At 36.9% G+C, this 20,909-nt stretch overlaps 1 protein-coding gene across 5 annotated transcripts in view; it reads left to right on the top strand.

The window, feature by feature from the left end:
- Window positions 1–12,259, top strand: part of BRD10 (bromodomain containing 10) — a 161,869-nt gene extending 149,610 nt beyond the window's left edge. For 4 of the 5 annotated variants that reach the window (XM_054509208.2, XM_064579544.1, XM_064579542.1 and 1 more), the window contains 2 exons: window positions 6,730–6,917; window positions 7,980–12,259. In XM_054509208.2, coding sequence (XP_054365183.1) covers window positions 6,730–6,917; window positions 7,980–11,605 — 3,814 coding nt within the window. In that variant the 3' untranslated portion in view covers window positions 11,606–12,259. The remainder of the gene's footprint in view (window positions 1–6,729; window positions 6,918–7,979) is intronic. The other variant, XM_064579543.1, reaches the window with a different exon arrangement.
- Window positions 12,260–20,909: the final 8,650 nt, after the last annotated feature.

Below are 20,909 nucleotides of genomic sequence, written 5' to 3'. Positions count from 1 at the left end.
TTCCTTCCATTAGCTTTAGGTTTAATTTGTTATTCTAATTCCTGAAGTTACAAAGTTAGGTTGTTAATTTGAGATCTCTCTTGTTTTTTAGTGTAAGCATTTATTTGTAGCTCTAAATTTCTCTCTTAGCAGTGTTTTCACTGGGTCCTATTGTTTTGGTAGGTCATGTTTTCATATCCATTTATCTATAAGTATTTTCTAATTTTTCTTTTAATTTCTTCTTTGATCTATTGGTTGTTTAAGAGTGTGTTGTTTAATTTCCACAAATTTGTGAATTTTCCAGTTTTCCTTCTGTTGCTGATTTCTGACTTCATCTGTGGCTTGCATTCTTGGAAGAAACGGATGAACTCAAAATGTCAGTTAGTGATAAGTGCTATGAAGAAAAATAAAGTAGGGTAAGGAGAATAGGAAATGTCTGGTTTGGATGGGATGAGGATTGCTCTCTTACTAGGGTGTCAGGGAAAGCTCCCCTGATAAGTTGATATTCAAGCAGAGACCTGAAACAAAGAAGGGAGAGAGCCATGTGGATATCTGAAGGAAAAGAAGGTGTGGAAGCCCTAAGATTGGCATCATGTTTGGCACTTAGAGGAAATACAAAGAGACAAGTGTAACCAGAGCTGAGTGAGTGAGGAGAAAGTGCCAAGAGTCAAGAATCAGAGAAGTATAACTTGGGAATCATAGCCAGGTCATGTATGTTTTAAGGACTTTTGTTTTTACTCTAAGATGAGATAAACATTGAAGGATTTTAAGCACAGAAGGGACATGATCTGGCTTATCTTTTAAAGCACTCACATTGCCTGTCTTGTTGAGATTAGTGTAGTGGGACAACAGGGAAATCAGTTACAAAAAGCAATAATCCATCTTTTTTTTTTTTTTCTTAACATATATTGCATTATTTGTTTCAGAGGTACAGATCTGAAGGGGGGGAAATCGGAGGGGTAGACGAACCATAAGAGACGATGGACTCTGAAAAACAAACAGGGTTCTAGAGGGGAGGGGGGTGGGAGGATGGGTTAGCCTGGTGATGGGTATTGAGGAGGGCACATTCTGCATGGAGCACTGGGTGTTATGCACAAACAATGAATCATGGAACACTACATCTAAAACTAATGATGTATGGGGATTAACATAAGAATAAAAAAATTTAAAAAAAAAACAATCAGGCAAAAAAAAATGATGGTGGCTTGGAACAGGGTAGTAGCTAGTTGTTGATTTGCAACCCTCTTAGGAGTTTCCCTGGTATAATCTGAAACTGGCATTTGTATTCAGAGGGCAAGGAGAGACGAAGGAAGAAGCAGGCCACTCCAGGTTTGTAGGTGACAGTTTGAACTTAAATTCAATGAGGCTTGTCTTGGGTGGCAGCAAGACAGATGGATCTCTGTACCTGCCCACCAGATCTTAAAAGTTTATATGAGAGGGGTGCCTGGGTGGCTCAGTTGGTTAAGTGACTGCCTTCAGCTCAGGTCATGATCCCAGGGTCCTGGGATCGAGTCCCGCATCGGGCTCCCTGCTCTGCGGGGAGCCTGCTTCTCCCTCTCCCACTCCCCCTGCTTGTGTTCCCTCTCTCGCTGTGTCTCTCTCTGTCAAATAAATAAATAAAATCTAAAAAAAAAAAAAAAAAGTTTATATGAGAAGCCTTAACTGGATGCAGCCACATATATTATACAGGTGTTTTCAACATCACATCACTATCTCAAGGCTGTGTTCTTGGAGTAGCCTCTGGAAGCAGGAAAGGTAATCAGAACCTACATTCCAAGGGGAGGGAATGAGGAGCCTTTGAGTGCCTAGGTCCAGCTCATGGGTCAGTTGGCAGTAAACATCTTTTTGATGGTGTTGCCCAACAATAGCAACACAGATGGCAAGGAATGGTTGGATTCTGGATGTGACTTGAAAGTAGGATTGGCAGAATTTTCTTAAACATTGGATATAGAGTGTCCAAAAAAATGAAGGGTAAAAGGATGATGCCCAATATTTTTGTTCTAAATAACTGGAATTATGGAATTGTCATCAGTTTAAAAAAGGGAAACTAAAGGAGTAGCAGGTTTGCAGGGAAGGGATTCAAGAGTTTGGACTTCAACATGTGAAGTTTGATATGATATTTAGATATCCAGTTGGATTTATTGAATGGGCAGTTTGGTTTATGAGTCCCAGTTCAACGGAGTAAGCCAGACTGGAGGCATAAATTTAGGAGTTGTCAGACTGTAGATTATATTTAAGCTATGAGACTGGTAGAAATCACCTAGAATGTGAGCATAGAGAAGAAGAGAGGCTGAACCCTGGGGCATTCCAAGACTTAGAAATAGTGGAGAGGAGTAGGACTCAGCAGAAGAGACTGAGAAGGAATGTGTAGAGTCTATTCAAGAGAATTAGGGGAGAGGAATTGGGAGTTTTGTTACAAAGTTGAGCAGAGAAATAGGGCAGTAGCTGGAAGGACAAGTTGGAGTCAAGTTGGTTTCATTAGTGGAGAAATAGCATTCTGTATACTGGTAGGAATGAACTAATAGAGAGGCTAAAATGGACTCAGGAAAAGGAAGAGACATTTGGTAGAGTAATATCTGTGGATAGATGAGAGAGGATGCATAAAGAGAGGGATTAGCTTAGATAGGAAGACAGAATATGGGTACAAATGAAGGTCTTAAGTGGCAGATGAGATGTGAGCATATGAACAGGCTTGTCTGATTGCTTCTATTTTCCCTGAAAAGAAAAAATAGCTGAGAGCGAGAAGAGGGCTGAAAAGGAAGGAACTTCATACAACCCCCATGTAGATATTTCTAAAAGGAAATTAATTTTACAGTTATCCTATATGCCACACATACTAGGAGGTAACTACTATTATTATCCACATTGTAAGATGTAAACTGAAAGTTTAAGGAGCTTCCCCAGAGTCTCATAGCTCTTCAGTGGTGGCAGAGGTGAGACTTAAACTGTAGTATGCACAAATAGGAATTTGTAGTAAGTATAAATTGAAAAATATATTTTCAGATTTTTTTAAACAAAATAAACTAAAGTTTAGGGGTAGGATAGAGAAACTCAGTTGAAAGTAAAAGGATCTCTAAAATATTGTCATTTGGAAATGTTTCCATCTTTCCATAGTTTTATGGAAACATAGCCGTTGTGTTTTTATGTGAAAAGGGTCTCTGAAAGATCACTTTTCAACTTTCTCTATACTTAATTAAAAAAATATTTCTAGTGAGATCAAAATGTTTAGATATGATTACTCTCAGGATTAAATGATAGATTTTTTAAAAAAATTTGCTACTCTCTATATAAATCAAAAATAGGTACTGTTTCCTAAAATTTCTTGGTTAACTTTTTAAAAAACAACTTTTTTGAGTATAGGTGGCACATGATGCTATAGTAGTTTCAGGAGTACAACATAGTGATTGGACAAGTTTATACATAATGCTATGCTCACCCAAAGTGTAGCTGCCATCTGTCACCATACAACACTATTACAATATCATTGACTGTATTCCTTATGGTATACTTTTTACTCTTGTGACTTACTCATTCCCAAACTGGAAGCCTGTATCTCCAACTTCCTTCACGCATTTTGTCCATCCCCCACACCCCTTCCCCTCTGACAACCATCAGTTTGTTCTCTGTATTTATAAGGTTAGGCTCTGCTTTTTTGTTGTTGTATGTTTATTCACTTGGGTTTTTTTTAGATTTCATGAGTGAAATCATATGGTATTTTTCTTTCTCTAACTGACTTATAGCACTTAGCACAATATCCTCTGGATCTATCCATACTGTTGCAAATGGCATGATCTCATCCTTTCCCAAGGCTGCGTAATATTCCTCTGTGTGTGTGTGTGTGAGAGAGAGAGAGGGTGTGTGTGTGTGTGTGTCTATACACACACACATATACCATATCTCCCTTATCCATTTGTCTATCTATGGATACTTAGGTTGCTTCCAAATCTTGGCTATTATAAATAATGCTAACGGTGAACACAGGGGTGCATATATCCTTTAGAATTAGTGTTTTTCTTTGGGTAGATATCCAGTAGTGGAATTATCAGATCATATGGTATTTCTGTTTTTTACTTTTTTGAGAAACCTCCATACTGTTTTCCACAGTGGCTCTACCAATTTACATTCCCACCAACAGTGTACAAGCATTCATTTTTCTCCACATCCTTCCAACATGTGTTACTTCCTTTTTGATTTTTGCCATTCTGACAGGTGTAAGGTGATATCTCATTGTAGTTTTGATTTGTATTTCTCTGATGATGCTGAGCATCTTTTCATGTGTCTATTGGCCATCTGTAGGTCTTCTTTGGAAATATGTGTATTCAGGTCCTCTGCCCATTTTTTAATCAGATTGTTTGCTTTTTGGTGTTGAGTTGTTAAGTTCTTTATATATTTTGGTTAGTAGCCCTTTCTTGGATATATCATTACAAGTACCTTTTTCCATTCAGCCTTTTTATTTTGTTGATGGTTTCCTTTGCTGTGCAGAAGCTTTTTATATTTTTATAGTCCCAATAGTTTATTTTTGCTTTTGTTTCCCTTGTTTTAGAAAACGAGACAAATCTAGAAATAATGTTGCCATGCCAGTGTTAGAGAAATTACTGCCTGGTTCTAAGATTTTTGTAGTTTCAGGTCTCACATTTAGGTCTTTAATTATTTGGGGTTTATTTTGGTGTATGGTGTTAGAAAGCAGTCCAGTTTCATTCTTTTACATGTAGCTGTTCAGTTTTCCAGGCACCATTTATTGAAGAGACTTTTTCCCATTGAATAGCCTTGCCTTTTATGTCATAAATTAATTGACCCATGTAAGTGTGGGTTTATTTCTGGGGTCTTCATTCTCTTCCCTTGATCTGTGTGTCTAGTTTTGTTTAAGTAACGTACTATTTTGATTATTTCAGCTTTATAGTATATCTAGAAATCTGGAATTGTGATACCTACAACTTTCTTTTTGTTCCTCAAAATTGCTTGAGCAATTTGGGGTCTTTTGTAGTTCCATACAAATTTTAGTATTTTCCTCTAGTTTTGTGAAAAATGCTTTTGGTATTTTGATAGTGATTGCATTGAATCTGTAGATTGCTTTGGGCAGTATGAACATTTAACAGTATTAATTCTTCCAGTCGATGGGCATGGAATATCTTTCCATTTGTGTCATCTTTAATTTCTTTCATCGGTGTTCTATAATAGGTTTTCAGAGTACAGGTCTTTCACCTCTTTAAGTTTATTCCTGGGCATTTTATTCTCTTTGGTGCAATTGTAAATAGAATTGTTTTCTTAATTTCTCTTCCTGCTACTTTGTTATTAGTGTATGGAAATACTACCAATTTCTGGGTACTAATTTTGTATCCTGCAACTTTACTGAATTCATTTATTAGTTCTAGTAGTTTTTTGGTGGAGTGTTTAGAATTTGATTAACTTTTTTAAATGGCCTTTTTCACTATATTGTAATCGGTAATTATAAAACTATTTCAACTCTATTTCTGTTTGTGCAGCTAGAAAAAAGTTACCTTTCTCTCATTTAATAGGTCTATCAGCAGCCTTTAGAAAGACAAATTGGTGATGTGTTCGAACACTCTATTCTGAAATTTTATATATAATCTTTTTCAGTTTCTTATGCCTACCCACCCCCTGGGTTTTCTCTTTAAAGATAAATGTTGGCAAGACTGAGCAAAGCATCTTAGACACACTTGACATTAAAACATAGCTGTTTTTTTTTTTTTTTTTTTAGATTTTATTTATATATTTTACAGAGAGAGAGGGAGAACAAGTAGGGGGAGCAGCAGAGGGAGAGGGAGAAGCAGGCTCCCCGCTGAGCAGGAAACCTGATGCAGGGCTCGATCCCAGGAATCTGGGATCATGACCTGAGCCAAAGGCAGACGTTTAACACACTGAGCCACCCAGGCGCCCCTAAAATACAGCTTTTAGTGACTTTTTTTCTTTGAAATTTTATTTAAATCCTAGTTAGTTAACATACAGTGCAATATTGGTTTCAAGAGTAGAATTCAGTGGTTCATCACTTACAACACCCAGTGTTCATCATAACAAATGCCCTCCTTAACACCCATCACCCATCTAGCCCATCCTCCACCCACCTTCTGACATCAACCTCAGTTTGTTCTTTATCATTAAGAGTCTCGGGCGCCTGGGTGGCTCAGTCGGTTGAGCGACTGCCTTCGGCTCAGGTCATGATCCCGGAGTCCCGGGATCGAGTCCCGCATCGGGCTCCCTGCTCGGCGGGGAGTCTGCTTCTCTCCCTCTGACCCTCCCCCCTCTCATGTGCTCTCTCTCTCTCATTCTCTCTGTCAAATAATAAATAAAATCTTTAAAAAAAAAAAAAAAAGAGTCTCTTACGGTTTGTTCTCCTCTCTTGCTCTCTTCTTTCCCCACCCCCCATATGTTTATCTGTTTCATTTCTTAAATTCCACATATGAGTGAAGTCATAGGGTATTTGTCTTTCTCTGACTGACTTATCTCACTTAGCATAATACACTCTAGCTCCATCCACATTGTTGCAAATGGCAAGATTTCATTCTTTTTGATGGCTGAGTAATATTCCGTTCTGTATATATACCACATCTTCTTTATCCATTCATCAGTTAGTGGACATTTGCGCTCTTTCCATAGTTTGGCTATTGTTGATAATGTAGCCTTTAGTGACTTAATTGAAAGTATTTCAAGATATTGTTCAATAAAAGTTAGTTAAGCTTCCAAGAATTTAATACGTATGTATTGTTTGTTATGTCGGGCATTTTATTTCAGGAGCCGCCTAAAGAAAGACTATGATGATTTCAGAAGACAGCCTGATCATGATAAATTTACTAGAGAACTGTGGACTACTGAAGAAGGTGAAGGAGATCCTGGAAAAGAATCTCCTAAAGTAGAAATTAGTAAGTCTGTAGACTCCACAGAACTTCTAGATATCCTGGAGAAAGATCACTTTGATTCAGGTAGTTATGAAAACTTTTCTTTAAATCAACAACTAAAACCATAAAGAAAAGTTTTAGTATCTTTTGTTGAGGTAAAAGATAATCTGGTTAATGACATGTATTGATTAGGAAAATTTGGTATATTTTGAAGTGTCCTGTGTCCTTATAAAAGATTCCTTGGAGTCATTATCATATTTCTAGGAGTTTCTGGAGCCAGTGCCTGCCTCTGAACTGTAGGCATGTCTTTGCACATTATAGACCACACATCTTTGATCTATAATCCCTCTAAATTAGGTTCATCCTCTTCTTTTTATTATTACTATTTTGAAGCACTGTTTTTGATATTTGTTTTAAATGGAACTTGACAAGTCCCTAATACTGTGAAGATTTTTTTTATGAGAAATGACCAAGATTGATGGCCAAATGAGACCTCAGAGTGGACATATCATTCTAATAAGGAGGCTGGATTAGATTATCTGTAGTTCATTTCAATTTATCAGATTATGTTATTCTGTAAGTCTAGTTATTTTTTTTCTGTTCTAGTTAAATAACTTCCTTTCATTATATAAGAGGTTAGTGTGAAAAATCTGTGGTTAGAAAGTATTAACTTGTTGTTTTTCATGTCTTTAGTGCATTGAAAAAGAGTAGCCTCTCATCAACCCAGTTTGACCAGATATGAACATAAATTTTTTACTGTAGGAATGAATAATTAAACATCAGGAAAAGCTGAACATTTTTTATCCTTTAGAGTCTCTGAAACTAGATTAGAATTCCGGGCTTTAATTGCTGGTTTGAGTATCTATAAGAGATGTGAATTTTCCTTTGCATTTGTATTGGCAGCAGAATTAGTAGAGTTTGAACAAAAATAATTCTCTCATTAATACATAGTTGTTCTTTGGAATGGTTATGCTATCAAAATATCAAAGATCGCCTTACCTTAATTTCCAATTTTGAATCACCCTAAAGTAGATTTCTTAATAAGTTGCCAGTTCAGAGATTGACTTGCTTTTTTATAATTGGTCTTATCATTGCTATTCAGTTGCTGTTTTATTTAAACAAAATGCTTGCTTTTATAATTTTCAGATGATATGAAACTGTCAGAAGTAGATTTTCCCGTGGCCAGAAGCAAGTTGTTGAAAAAAGAATTGCCTTCTAAAGATGTTCCGAAGATACTGCCTAAAACACTTAAACGACCGTCTAAACAAACTAATTATCTGGATGATAGCACAAAAGAGCTTTCCCCAAGGAAGAAAGCAAAGTTAAGCACAAATGAGACAACAGTTGAGCATGTAGAAGGTGAGATGCAGATTGACTATTTGAATGAAGTAAGGCATACAGAGCCACTATTTCCAGAGTCACTTGCCTCAATGGATTCAACACCAGTATCTATTCTCCAGAAAGGGACCAAACCTATTCAGGCCTTGCTTGCAAAGAATATTGGGAACAAAGTGACCTTAACAAATCAACTGCCCCCTTCCACAGGTAGAAGTGCTCCTGCAGTGGATAAACCAGTTATATCTCCTCTAGAAGCAAGCCCCATAAAGCCAGCATTGACCTGCCACACCAGTACAAAAGGTCCTTTACAGATGGTATACAAAATGCCTTGTGGCCAGTGGTTGCCCATAGATCTCCAGAACAGCTCTGTGAAGATTCAGCTGCAACCTGTGCTAGATCCTAAAACAGGAGAAAAAATCATGCAGCAGGTTCTCATTCTGCCCAAGAATTTTGTGATTCAGCACAAGGAAGGGAAAGCAGTTGCAAAAGAAATACTGCCACTTCAACAGAAAGGTACAGGACAGCATTGTTCATCTTTCCCACAGACAGCAAATGTAAACTCTTCTTTAGCATCAGTTCTTGTCAGCTCAGCAGCAACTGTTTCTAACCAACTACCTAATAGGACAGTTACATCTTTGTCAAATGTGAGTAGTGGTAGGCCACAGCCTTTGTCACCTGTAACCTCCATAAGTAACTTATTACCACCTCCAGTTAAGACTAGCCAGAGTGAGTCAGGGAAAATCAAGAATGCAGTTTCAGCAGCCATATTCTCCCAGCCCATTGCTTCATCCACCATTTCCTCAACAGTTCAGCCTCTCTTATCAGCAACAACACTAAGTGGGTCTACAAATCCTGGTAGTTCCCTCAACTGTTTTGCACAACAAACTGCTGATTCTTCTGAAGCAAAGCAAGAACTGAAAACTGTGTGTATAAGAGATTCACAGTCAATTCTTGTTAGGACACGAGGTGGGAACACTGGAGTTGTAAAAGTACAGACCAGTCCAGATCAAAATTCACCCAATAGCTTATGTGCAAGTTCAGTTTTCACTTTTGCTCCTCATCTTCAGGCATTTCTGGTGCCCAGATCAACAACTTCATCATCCTCTGTTTTTTCACCAGCAGTTGGAATGACTACTACTTCTAGTCTCCCACCTTTTAGCCAAACACCATCTTCTGTTTCCATTCCATCTGGCTTTAATCCATCAGTGGGAAAGAACCTCAAGCTTACATTAGGCCAACCTTCCTGCAGTGGTAATTTGGGCCACATGATAGATAAAGCTTCACACATGCCTTCTCCCTTGAAGTCCTCTGTTTCTTCTGGCACTCTGCTACCATCAACAGCAAATAATTCAGTAAGTGTAATTAGCATATCAACAGGAAATTTTGGACAAACCAGTGCAAATGTTATTCATACTCCAAATAAACAGCAGCAAGTAGATTACTTCACAAAAAGTTTCCCTGTTACAAGATCAGAAGCAACAGCAGCAAGTGGAGATGTGATCAGTGGGACTGCAGTTCACAAACTTATGCTTGTTTCAGCTCCATCAGTTCTTTCTTCTGGCAGTGGAACTGCAATTAATGTGACACCTGCACCAACATCTACAGGTGTTTCTGCCCAGAAATTAGTTTTTATTAATGCTCCAATTCCTAGTGGCACTTCAACTCCAACTATTGTGGCAGAACCATTAAAACAAACTCTTCCTCCCCACTTGAATAAAACATATGTTAAGACTCCAGAACAATCCCAGATAGTACTAATTCCATCTACAGTGGGAGCACCAATAAAAATAAATTCATCACCAACTGTGTCTCAGATAAAAGATGTGAAAATTGGACTAAACATAGGTCAAGCAATTGTAAATAGTTCAGGAAGTGTGCCAGCTATACCATCAATTAACATATTGCAAAATGTAACTCCAAAAGGAGAAGAAAAAAGTACCAAGGGCTATGTCTTGCCTTTGTCAACAAGTGGTAATTCAATTCCAGTAAGCTCAAATTTTGTGAGTCAAAATATTACTCCTGTTAATGAATCAGTGGTTTCTGCAACAAGAGCAGTAAACATGTTTTCAGTAACAGGAGCACATGTGTCTTTGGGTTCTCTTTCAGTGACCTCAACCTCTGCTTCGGTTGGGACACGACCTCCTGTTTTAGTCAGTGGAAATGATACCTCTTCAAGAATTATGCCTATTTTGTCAAATAGACTTTGCACGTCAAATCTCGGAAACACTGTGGCTATATCAACTGTGAAAACAGGACATCTTGCATCATCTGTTCTGATTTCAACTACACAACCAACAGTGTCTCCTAAATGTTTAACATCAGCTTTGCAAATCCCCGTTACTGTTGCTTTGCCTACACCTGTGACTATATCCCCTAAAGTACTCAACACGGTTCCACAAGTGGCAACAGTATCAGGAGCCACACGTTCTATATCTCTTTCTAAAAGACAGTCTTGGACTTCTGTCCAGTTTCAGTCACCAGGGATTTCAACTACAGTGCCAACGAATATAAACACAAGTAAACCTCAGACTGAATTGCCACCCCTTTCACCAAGTCCAGGTAAAGTAATTAATATTTCCAGTTTTGCTTCTCTCTCAAACCAGCAGATGTCCCCTGCTTTAGTAAAATCAACCCCCAGTCACAGTTGTGCTCCAGGTGGTTCTTCCATTCACACTGCTACAGCACCATCAAATGTAAATAGCGTGATAGGGGGTCAGTTGAGTGAACCTTGTATTCAGCAAAAAATAGTCATCAACACCAGTACACCTTTGGCACCTGGCACTCAGATCATGATTAATGGAACCCGGTTTATTGTTCCACCACAAGGTCTTGGGCCTGGCAGCCATGTTCTTCTTATATCTAGTAATCCAAAATATGGACCTCCCTTAGTTCTTAACAGTGGCCAAGGCCTTCTGCCTACGTCAGTAGATAACCCTGCCCAGAAGATTACACTAGCATCAAATAATTCTTTAAGTGGGCAGCCTGTGAAACATTCTCTAAGAAGCTCTACAAAAATTGTAAACTCTCTTGGGAATGCCAGTCCTCTACCCACAGTACATACAACACCACAAATCATAAATGCAACTGCTAAAATTTCTGTCCCATCTCCCACACCAACAGTATCATTGACTTCAGTAATCAAGTCTCCTCCTGCTACTCTTTTGGCTAAGACATCTTTGGTTTCTGCCATTTGCTCTACTAATCCTCCATTGCCAAGTAGCACCTCAGTATTTCAGTTAGACACATCAGTCAAAAAACTGTTGGTTAGCCCAGAAGGAGCCATTTTGAATACCATAAATACTCCAGCATCTAAGGTTTCTTCTCTCTCTCCATCTCTATCTCAAATTGTCGTATCTGCCAGTCGAAATCCTGCCTCTGTCTTCCCTGCTTTTCACTCATCTGACTTAGAGAAGCCCGATACAGCTGCATCTTGAATTTAGACTAAATGAGCCAGTTTTTAAATAATGGGGCATTGTTTTGACTCCCATAAAAATTTTAACTTTATTATACTGTTGAAAACACACTATACATAGTTATGTGTATGTTTTAATATATCTTTTCATTAGCTTGCAACAAGGCTTTGTTTTCTTGGGGAGGAAAAGATCTATTCCATTTCACTCATTGATATGAGTATGTTTTCAAAGGTTGTTTAAAATAGACATTTAGGATTTACCTGTCTGTATTGCATAAATTGAACAAAGTCAAGTTTCACTAGTTTGGAGTAAGCTAACCTTTTGCACACTTGCATTGACATGTTTCTTCTTGAATTTGGACTATTGCAGCGTGTATCTACAATATGGTATTCTGTGTCATTAGTGAAATCTTGTTTTTGTTTCTGTAAAAATATAAATATATATATATATTTATGCATTGTGAAAATGCAGTCCATGATGTAAAATTGTACATATTCCTAAATCCCTAACAACCTGTACTAAACTATATGTACAAAGAACTATGCTGTCCTATTTATGTTTTGTTTACATAATGTATAGTTTTTTAAGTATTTTAGTAATTTTGGACCAGTGAACTGTTAGCAACAATGCAGAGGAATCTGCATGTAATAAATTGAGTTGCTGTATTTCTTTGAATACCATTTTTAAAGTGTGTTCTCATTCCTTTGAAAGAATACATTGTATAAAATGAAGACAGCCCTTTACAAAAAGGAATTAAGGCTGGAAAATTTGAATTAATGGCTAGCACTTGTACAGGTTTTACAGTTTACAAACTTTACTTGACATATTTAATTTTCACAGTACTCTTGAAAGGTTAAGTGATGTTATCCAAGGTCACCCACCTAGTGGGTGGTAGACCTGAGCTGGTAATGGTAGACCTGATGCTTTAAATCCTTTTTCCATGATTGTACATTACTTCTGTTATAAAATTTTACTCTAGATTTCATTGTTTTAAGTTTTTTCTCTTATTTCACCACCAAATTCTCCATTGACCAAAGTAAGTAATCTTCTTTCAGGCCAATGTATTTGGTCTGTGTTAATGCACCCCAGATATGTTTTATTAACTTTTAATTTTTAAATAATCTTAGATTCACAAGAAGTTGTGATTGTAGTGTGAAGAGGTTCTATGTACCCTTTATCTAAGTTTCCCTCTATCTATTTTTATCCTGAGGTGTTTATTCATAGTTGACTGATTTTCCAAAATGATAAAACATGATTTTCCTTTTTTAATTTAGAATAACAAATGAATTTGGACACCTTCAATTATTTATAAGTATTTTTTACTTTTGTTGTTATTGTTGTTGTTTTTCCCCAATTACAGAGAAGTTACTTATATTCCATTGTAAAGCAAACAGTTTTTATGGGTCAGCTTATTCTCAGGGTTTGACTTTGTGGTATTTCAGACCATGCCTCATTTTAAATAAAAGATAGATTTTATCATCACGATGAACATTGAGTAGTGTACAAAATTGCTAAAATCACTATAGTGTGCACCTGAAACTAATAGAACACTGTATGTTAACTATACTGGAATTAGAATTAAAACAAAGTAAGGCACAACATGGGGAATACATACACACAATGTGTAATTGCTTAGTTATAAATATTTAAAAAACAAAACAAAGCAAGAAGATAGATTTTATACTTAAAAGTCAAAAAAGTAAAAAGATTTTATATTTATTGCATCTTTATATCCATTATCTTATTTGGGATGCTGATTGTATATTCATCCACATTACATTTATAATGATGTTGTTAAACCTCATCACATGGAGTCTGGGTTTGAAAATGTTCGGGAAGGGGTGCCTGCGTGGCTCAGTTGTTAAGCATCTGCCTTCGGCTCAGGTCATGATCCCAGGGTCCTGGGATCGAGCCCCGCATCGGGCTCCCTGCTCTGCGGGGAAACCTGCTTCTCCCTCTCCCACTCCCCCTGCTTGTGTTCCCTCTCTTGCTGTGTCTCTCTGTCAAATGAATAAATAAAATCTTTAAAAGAAAAAAGAAGATGTTCGGAAAGAATAGACCTAAAGACTTCCTTTGAAACACGTTGAAATTTATTAGTTATCAAAGTGGAGAGGGTAGTGAGGGTGTTCCTGGAAAGTTGCTCAAGGCTCTCAAAAACCTATAGTTAATGTTCTAAAACAGTATCTTTGCCAATCTATATGCTCTACTATGTAGTCACCCTCCCTCTTTCCCTGTCCATTTAGATAGACCTTGAATTTCAAGGGGATGTGGGTGATGTTTGGAAATTCATTGCATTGTGCATAGGTGGTGCTCAATAAATGAATGTATTTACATACTCAACTTCTAAAGCAAAACAACCTGAAACTATTCATCTTTTGCCTGAAAAGAATTCTCTGAGCCATTTCCAGAAACTAATTTACTGAATTACTTATGGCTCAACTTTAATCCCAGTGAAGGACCTAAACTAATTATTAACCACTAATTCTTTTCTAACTCCTAAATCCAAAATCCTAATATGACCTTTGAAACTCTGTGTTCTGGTGAACCTTTTAGAATGAAGCCCCGGCCCCCACCCCCAGTCCCCTGAGGGCTTAAAAGGCTCTTCAGTCTATTCCTGCTTACCTCACCAGCTTCTTTTCAACTTAATCTTCCCTTGCCTATTGCACTCTAGTTTTCTTTCAGTTTCTAAAAAGTTCCATACAAATCAAGGTCTTCCTATATGTTCTCTTTGACTTAATGTTTCATTACAGGTCTCATTACATATGACATAACTCCCTCTCCTTACCATGCACAGCATCGAGATACCGCAGTCACGCATAGATTGAGGACGTAGATCAAGAAGGGCATAGTACTGTATTACTGTAACAAGATTATTTGTATGCAATTATTTAATGTCTGTCTTCCTTTTTAGAGAGATCTTGTCAATTGTCTTCATCATTGTCCCCTCAGCAACTGGCACCCAATAGACATTAAATATATAGTTGTTGAATAAATCAGTGAGAAATCTAGATAGCTTCTTACATGATTTAAGGTCTGGTTTACTTTTTAAAAGTAATACTCCATTCTTTACTAGAAATTTGACTAAATTAATGGATTTATATAATCAAAAGCCAAATTCTTTTTCCTTTGCTTTCAGCTTGGTAGGTCATGTGGGTTTCTGGGCCCTTGGCCAAAGAGTACAAAGTCAAATTCCTCAGTTCTTTGTATTCAGTGTTATCATTAAGTATTCTTTAACAGTTGTTTATAAAGGCATTCATGCAGAGGAAGAAAAGTCACTACAGTGCTACCTGAACAGCTTCATGGTCCGGGCATAGTATGTTTCTACACAAAATATAGAATTAGGACATTTGGATGTCAACTCATTTTAAATGCTAAGTTAAAACATGCTAAAGTAACATCTCTTTCTGATATGTTAGCTCTTTCCTCTCATTTCCTATATGGTTTTTCCTGGAAAAAAAAAAAAGCAATTCTCCTTTGTAGTAGTAAAAAAAAATTATATATAAAATACTAAGTGCTCTTTAGATCCCTGTTTCCATTTCAAGCCTCCAATTTTTTTGGTGCATTTAATAATTAATTGACATCAGTAATTTTATAATTAAAGCAGTGATGGCTAAAGCAGTACACGAAGATAAATGAAAACATTTACTTGACCCAGTATATCACATTGACTTAGTGAATTAAGAAATCTTTAATATTAAAAGCTTGAGAATGTAGCAAATTCTGAAAATGATCTAAGAAATTTGATGGAGTTATCCAAAATTACACTGTACTATACAATTTACTGTAAGTCATTCCCAAAGTTGTTTTGCTGTCACCTGAGCCTGAAGCCTCATTGTTGCTATAGTGCTGTCATCTGTCCCAGGTATTTTTACTAATTTATTCAACAAGCATTTATTATGCGTGCCATGGTGCTGGGCTTGTTAACGCAAATTTATTGACAAAGCTGAAGGGCATGGCATAGTTCAGGTTCTTATAGTTTAACTTGGGAACAAAGTCTGAGTGTAAGAAAATTTTGTAGTTGAGTAATATATGAAAAAGTACTAAAGAATCAAATGTATGTTTTTATGTTTGTAATCCTCTAATTTTTTTCCTCAATATCATTCTTAATAATCAATGTAAATGGAAAACACTGTCAATATAAGTTTCAAATTCAAAGAGGTGTAAATTCATTCTACACATCTGTTGAAAACCATGTAATAGAGAAGATGTAGGAACAACATAGATGAATAAGATCCCATCCCTGTCCTCAACACAAAACACAATAAAAGAATATAACAATAATTTAAAAGTAAAGGTCAGAACAATAAAGAACTCTTAGGAATTTAGCAGTGAGGTGATACAGGTTTCATATAAAAGGTGGCATTTGTGCTGGGACTAAAAGTATATTTAGAATTGGGCTTGCAAGGACTCAGTCTTAGAAAAGCACAAGGAAGTTAACAATACTGTATTGCATGTTCGAAAGTTGCTAGGAGTAGATCTTCAAAGTTCTCATCATAAGAAGAAAATTGTAGGGATGGTTAAGTGGCTGAGTCAGTTAAGTGTCTGCCTTCGGCTCAGGTCATGATCTCCGGGTCCTGGAATCAAGCCCTGATCAGGCTCCTTACTCATCAGGGAGCCTGCTTCTCCCTCTGCCTGCTTGCTCCCCCTGCTTGTGCTCTCTTTCTCTCTCTCTCACAAAATCTTAAAAAAAAAAAAAATTGTAACTGTGTGGGGACAGATGTTAACTAGACTTAATGTGGTCACTGCAAAACAAACGCTGAACGCTATTTTTGCTTTTCTCCATTTTTTTTTTTTTAAAGATTTTGTTTATTTGACAGAGAGAGCACAAAGCAGGTGGAACAGCAGGCAGAGGGAGAAGCAGTCTCCCTGCTGAGCAGAGAGCCTGATGCGGAGCTTGATCCCAGGACCCTGGGATCATGACCTGAGCTGAAGGCAGATGCTTAACCGACTGAACCACCCAGGAGCCCCTTTTCTCCATTTATTGTAAAAGCGAAAAACCTCTTTAGATTTCTTCCGGTTAGCAAAAACAGGTCTAATGGAGATCTTTTGTAAAAGTGAACTAGCATAATGCAAACTTTGGAAAATTTGGGCTAAATCTAATACAATATTACATGTAAATTATACCTCAATTTTAAAGAAAAGCTCAAGGAGCATTTAGGGAACAGAGCAATTGAATGGAGTATTAATGGTTAAGAGGGCCAAAGGGGAATAACTAAAAAATAGGTGAGTAGGGTGGTAAAGGACTGAAAAATACTCTGAAAGTAATTGGGATGCCACAGAAGCTTTCAAAGCAAAGGTATTAACATAAGATAGAGATCAATTAAATTACCTTGCAGTATTGCTATGAGGATTAGATGTGATAATTTATGTAATTTATGTAATACACAAAGCCTGCCACAAAGTAAATGTTTAATAAATAGCTGCTATCATTTACTTGACTAGAGACAAGCCAATTAGGAAGTTACTAGGTGGGTCAAGAAGGTAGTGTGAAGGGGTGCCTGGGTGGCTCAGTCGTTAAGCGTCTGCCTTCGGCTCAGGTCATGATCCCAGGGTCCTGGGATCAAGCCCCGCATCAGGCTCCCTGCTCCCCGGGAAAACTGCTTCTCCCTCTCCCACTTCCCCTGCTTGTATTCCCTCTCTCGCTCTCTCTCTGTCAAATAAATGAATAAAATCTTAAAAAAAAAAAAAAAAGCGTGAAGACCTCTTACCTGGCAGTGATGGTAGCAACAGAGAAGTGAGAAAAAGAGATAAAAACTATAGGTTTAACCCAATTTTCAAAAGTTTGCATTATGCTAGTTCACTTTTACAAAATATCTCCATTAGCACCTGTTTTTGCTAACCAAAAGAAATCCAAAGAGGTTTTTTGGCTTTTACAAAAAAATGGAGAGAAGCAAAAATAGCGGTCAGTGTTTGTTTTGCAGTGAGACTTTATAGAGGCAGCAGGCTCCCCAAGCAGTGAGGCACCACCAAGCTCCTTCCTTGGGAACTGTGTTCAGTGTCTCAGCATCAAGTTGCCATAGCTTTGACCTGTGTCTGTGAGCATCTGTGCTTTATCTCAATTTGCTTTGTATCTGTTAGCAAGATGTGTCCTAAGGTATCACAATAGCCTAAAAGGTTATTTTTGGGGTCTGGGACTACTAAAAAACTTTTCCATATAAATTAATGGTAATTATCTCCACTTTACACCGTGTCGGCTTACAAGTTTTCATAAGAACACTCTACTTTCAGATAGTGGAAGAAACCTGTATTTAGATTGAGAAGTATAGAGGAAGGATTTGTTTGTTGTTACTGTTTAAGGGAAAGACTTTGCATAAAACAAAAAACATTTTAGCAGCGAAGAATATCATCAACAAAGTATTATCTGCCCTAAATTAATCTATGAATCTAGTGCTAAACTAATAAAAAGACTAATAGGTTTAATTGGAGGGTGGCGTTTGATTTGGTTTGGGGTTTTGTTTTCGGTGGGTTTCTTGTTTTATATTGTTTTTTAAACCAAAATTCATTGAGATAAATATTGTTATTTTTATAGATTTCTTCTAATGTTAGTTCATAGCATATATAAATGGTGTTTATTGATTAAATGTTTTTCCGTGATCATGTAAAAATTCAATTATGGCTTAAGAGTAGACCATTTAGTTCAATCTAAATACAATACTTATTTGGATCTAATTCTAGAGGATCAAATGAAATGATCTAATCTCCAGAAGAATTTTATTAAAACCATCTAGATTGGCAAAACTATCTTAGGAATTATTCTAGAAAAACTTCTATTTGAGCATATATAACATCAAGTAAAAACAGTTAAACTAGAAAGAAATTGTTCTAAATTACTTTTAAAGAGAAAAGACAGATGTCCTGCTGTGGATGTCCTATAAACCTGAATCAAACCTGTGGTGACCCAGACACCTGATGGATGATCCCGGGGGTCTCCTGATACTCTCTAGCTGCTGCCCAGGAGTTCATTTGGAACAGTGGAGGCCACTTGGGAAGAGCTGGAATTTACACTTCTTGAGCCAAATTTTGTTTGTTGTGATTATTTTTCTGGCAAGCTTTCTCTCAGCCAAGCTGCTCTTTTCTCATGGGAGACAATCCAGCTTTGATAAAAGGAAGTATTTCTTTCTCTTTCTCAAGACCATCTCCCTGTAGGAGTCACCTGTTGTATATATGGCTTCATATACTTTGGGAAGTTTCTTCCAGATTTCTAAGCAGTAAATTCTCTTCTTGATGGATTTTCTGCAGATATGCGTTACATGTTCTTGCAGTTCAGCATTATTTGAAGTTGTAACTGAAGTTTTTTAATTTGAATTTCAAGCAGTATTTTTAGACTGCAAAGATTTTTGTTCATTTTGGAGACCCCTCACTTGAATTAAAAGTGATTGATTCATTTATTTTCCTTCACTTTTTAAGTTGTCCTTGTTTTTCTCCTTCAAGCCTTATTAAGAAAAAATTAACAGCATCAGTGTATTTCTTCAAATTGACTTCTAATTGGCAGTCCAGGGATTCTCAGTTTTCTGATTTTCTCTTTGTCTAATTCCAAGTTGCCATCATCCACATAATTGTCTCTAAAGAGAGCAAGCAAACTTCTCTTCAGTGTGGTTTTAGAGATTTTAACAGGCTCTTTTTATAATTTAAAGCCTCTTTTATTTGTGTTTTCAAATTGTCAAGCATTGTTTTCTGTTCCTTCATTCCCCACACTTTTCTTCCATTGCACAGCTTCTTAGAATAACAGTTTTAGGCTTTCTTAAAATTGAGTGTTTTTATCCAAACCAATCATGAGGGATGTTCTGAGGGATGTTCTTCTGAGATGCTCTTAAGATGTTTTGGCATCAGTCACTTGAGATTGAGGGGATTTTGCTGCATCTTCAAGTGACTGTGTCTGTCTTTAAAGTCAAGCCATGAAAATGAAAGTTTAGGGGACTCACTTCTGTTTTTTTTTCTCAAGTGATGGGTGGACCAGTCCAGATATTTATAAGTGCTACAAAATTCAGTGTTTATGATTTCAGAGGACTGGTCTTCACTGGAGGTGACTTGAGGGCTTCATTGGTTTGTGTAATCAGTCTAGTCTCTTCACCTACTTTAACCCCAGGCAGAATATCTTTGGGATGGATCTTCTTTTTTCTTTTTCTCCTTAAAGTATGTCTGCTCAGTTAACTGTAAAAAAAAGAAAAAAAAAAAAAAAAAAAAAACAAGGAGGCAGTACAGAATTTCCTGTGGAAACACATAGAGACTTGGGCCTTGTCTCAAGCATCAGACAACACTATCCGAAGGCTAGTGCAGAGCAGGAGGAGGAGGGAAGGCCAGGCTCTATAAAACAAAACTCTCTAACTGCTTACTGCACAAATAGTGTATAAGTGATATTATTTGTCCAGTACATTTGGTCAAGGAGAAAATGCTGACTGCAGCCACTCAGGCAACCCAAGCCATACGTTCTATAGATGTGGAGGATTGAGGCTTAGACTAGGACTTGTGATGAGGAAAGGAGCTGGCCAAATTCTGTTGAAGTTTACTTTAGAGTTCATTTATTAGTTAAAAAGGGAGAGGGCTTGTTTTAAGTGATAAGACTGGACAGAATAAGGAACTGTAGGGAGGTATTTCAGTACTTCAGTGACTTTTTTCAATGTGTATAAGTCTGTTTATTCAGTGTTTTTCCTCTTCAGTGCAATCTTGTCTTGGGTGGAAAATGAAGCAGTTATGCTACACTGGTGTTTCTGATGAAACAAGATGATTTTAGGTGGTTTACTGACTCAGCATTAAATAACACTGAGTCACATAGCAAGAAAGTAATTTCTTTCTCTTGCAAGAAAGCTCTTTGTTTCTTTCTAATTTCCCTCTTAAATAAAAAAGCAGGTCTCAGCCTTCCGTGATCATCAGTATCCTTCTAGGTCTGAATAAAAATACTTTTATTATCTTCTTTTTTATGGTTATCTTCTACTTATGGAAGATGATCCTGATTTTCCATTTAGGGTGGTGATAATTTAAGCCAAAAAAATTTTTAAATGAGTTGACTGAAAGACTAAATATTAGATAAATAATAGTATAGGTGATATGTAATTGTCAACAAAAAAATTTTAATGTTGTAATGCGCCATTCCACCATTCCACACCATTCTAGAATCTTTGATCCTTTATGATTACTTCTATATGTTTTTTTGAGAGGGCTTTGGCAGCCCAAAGAAGCTAAATTGCCATTGGAACATTTTAGGCAAGACATCAACCAAACTACCTTACACAACCTTCTGGTTTAACAAAAGCATTTTGTCATTAATTGTGATAGCATTGAGTCTTGAAGTGAAATGTAATTAAAACTGTATTTATTATATGTATTA

The sequence above is a fragment of the Mirounga angustirostris genome, unplaced genomic scaffold, assembly GCF_029215605.1.
Source record: "Mirounga angustirostris isolate CCGP_5_RB_7025 unplaced genomic scaffold, mMirAng1.0.hap1 SCAF_15, whole genome shotgun sequence".
Classification (NCBI taxonomy): domain Eukaryota; kingdom Metazoa; phylum Chordata; class Mammalia; order Carnivora; family Phocidae; genus Mirounga; species Mirounga angustirostris.
Note: the sequence above shows the minus strand (reverse complement) of the source record. Positions and strands in the feature narration are given on the sequence as shown.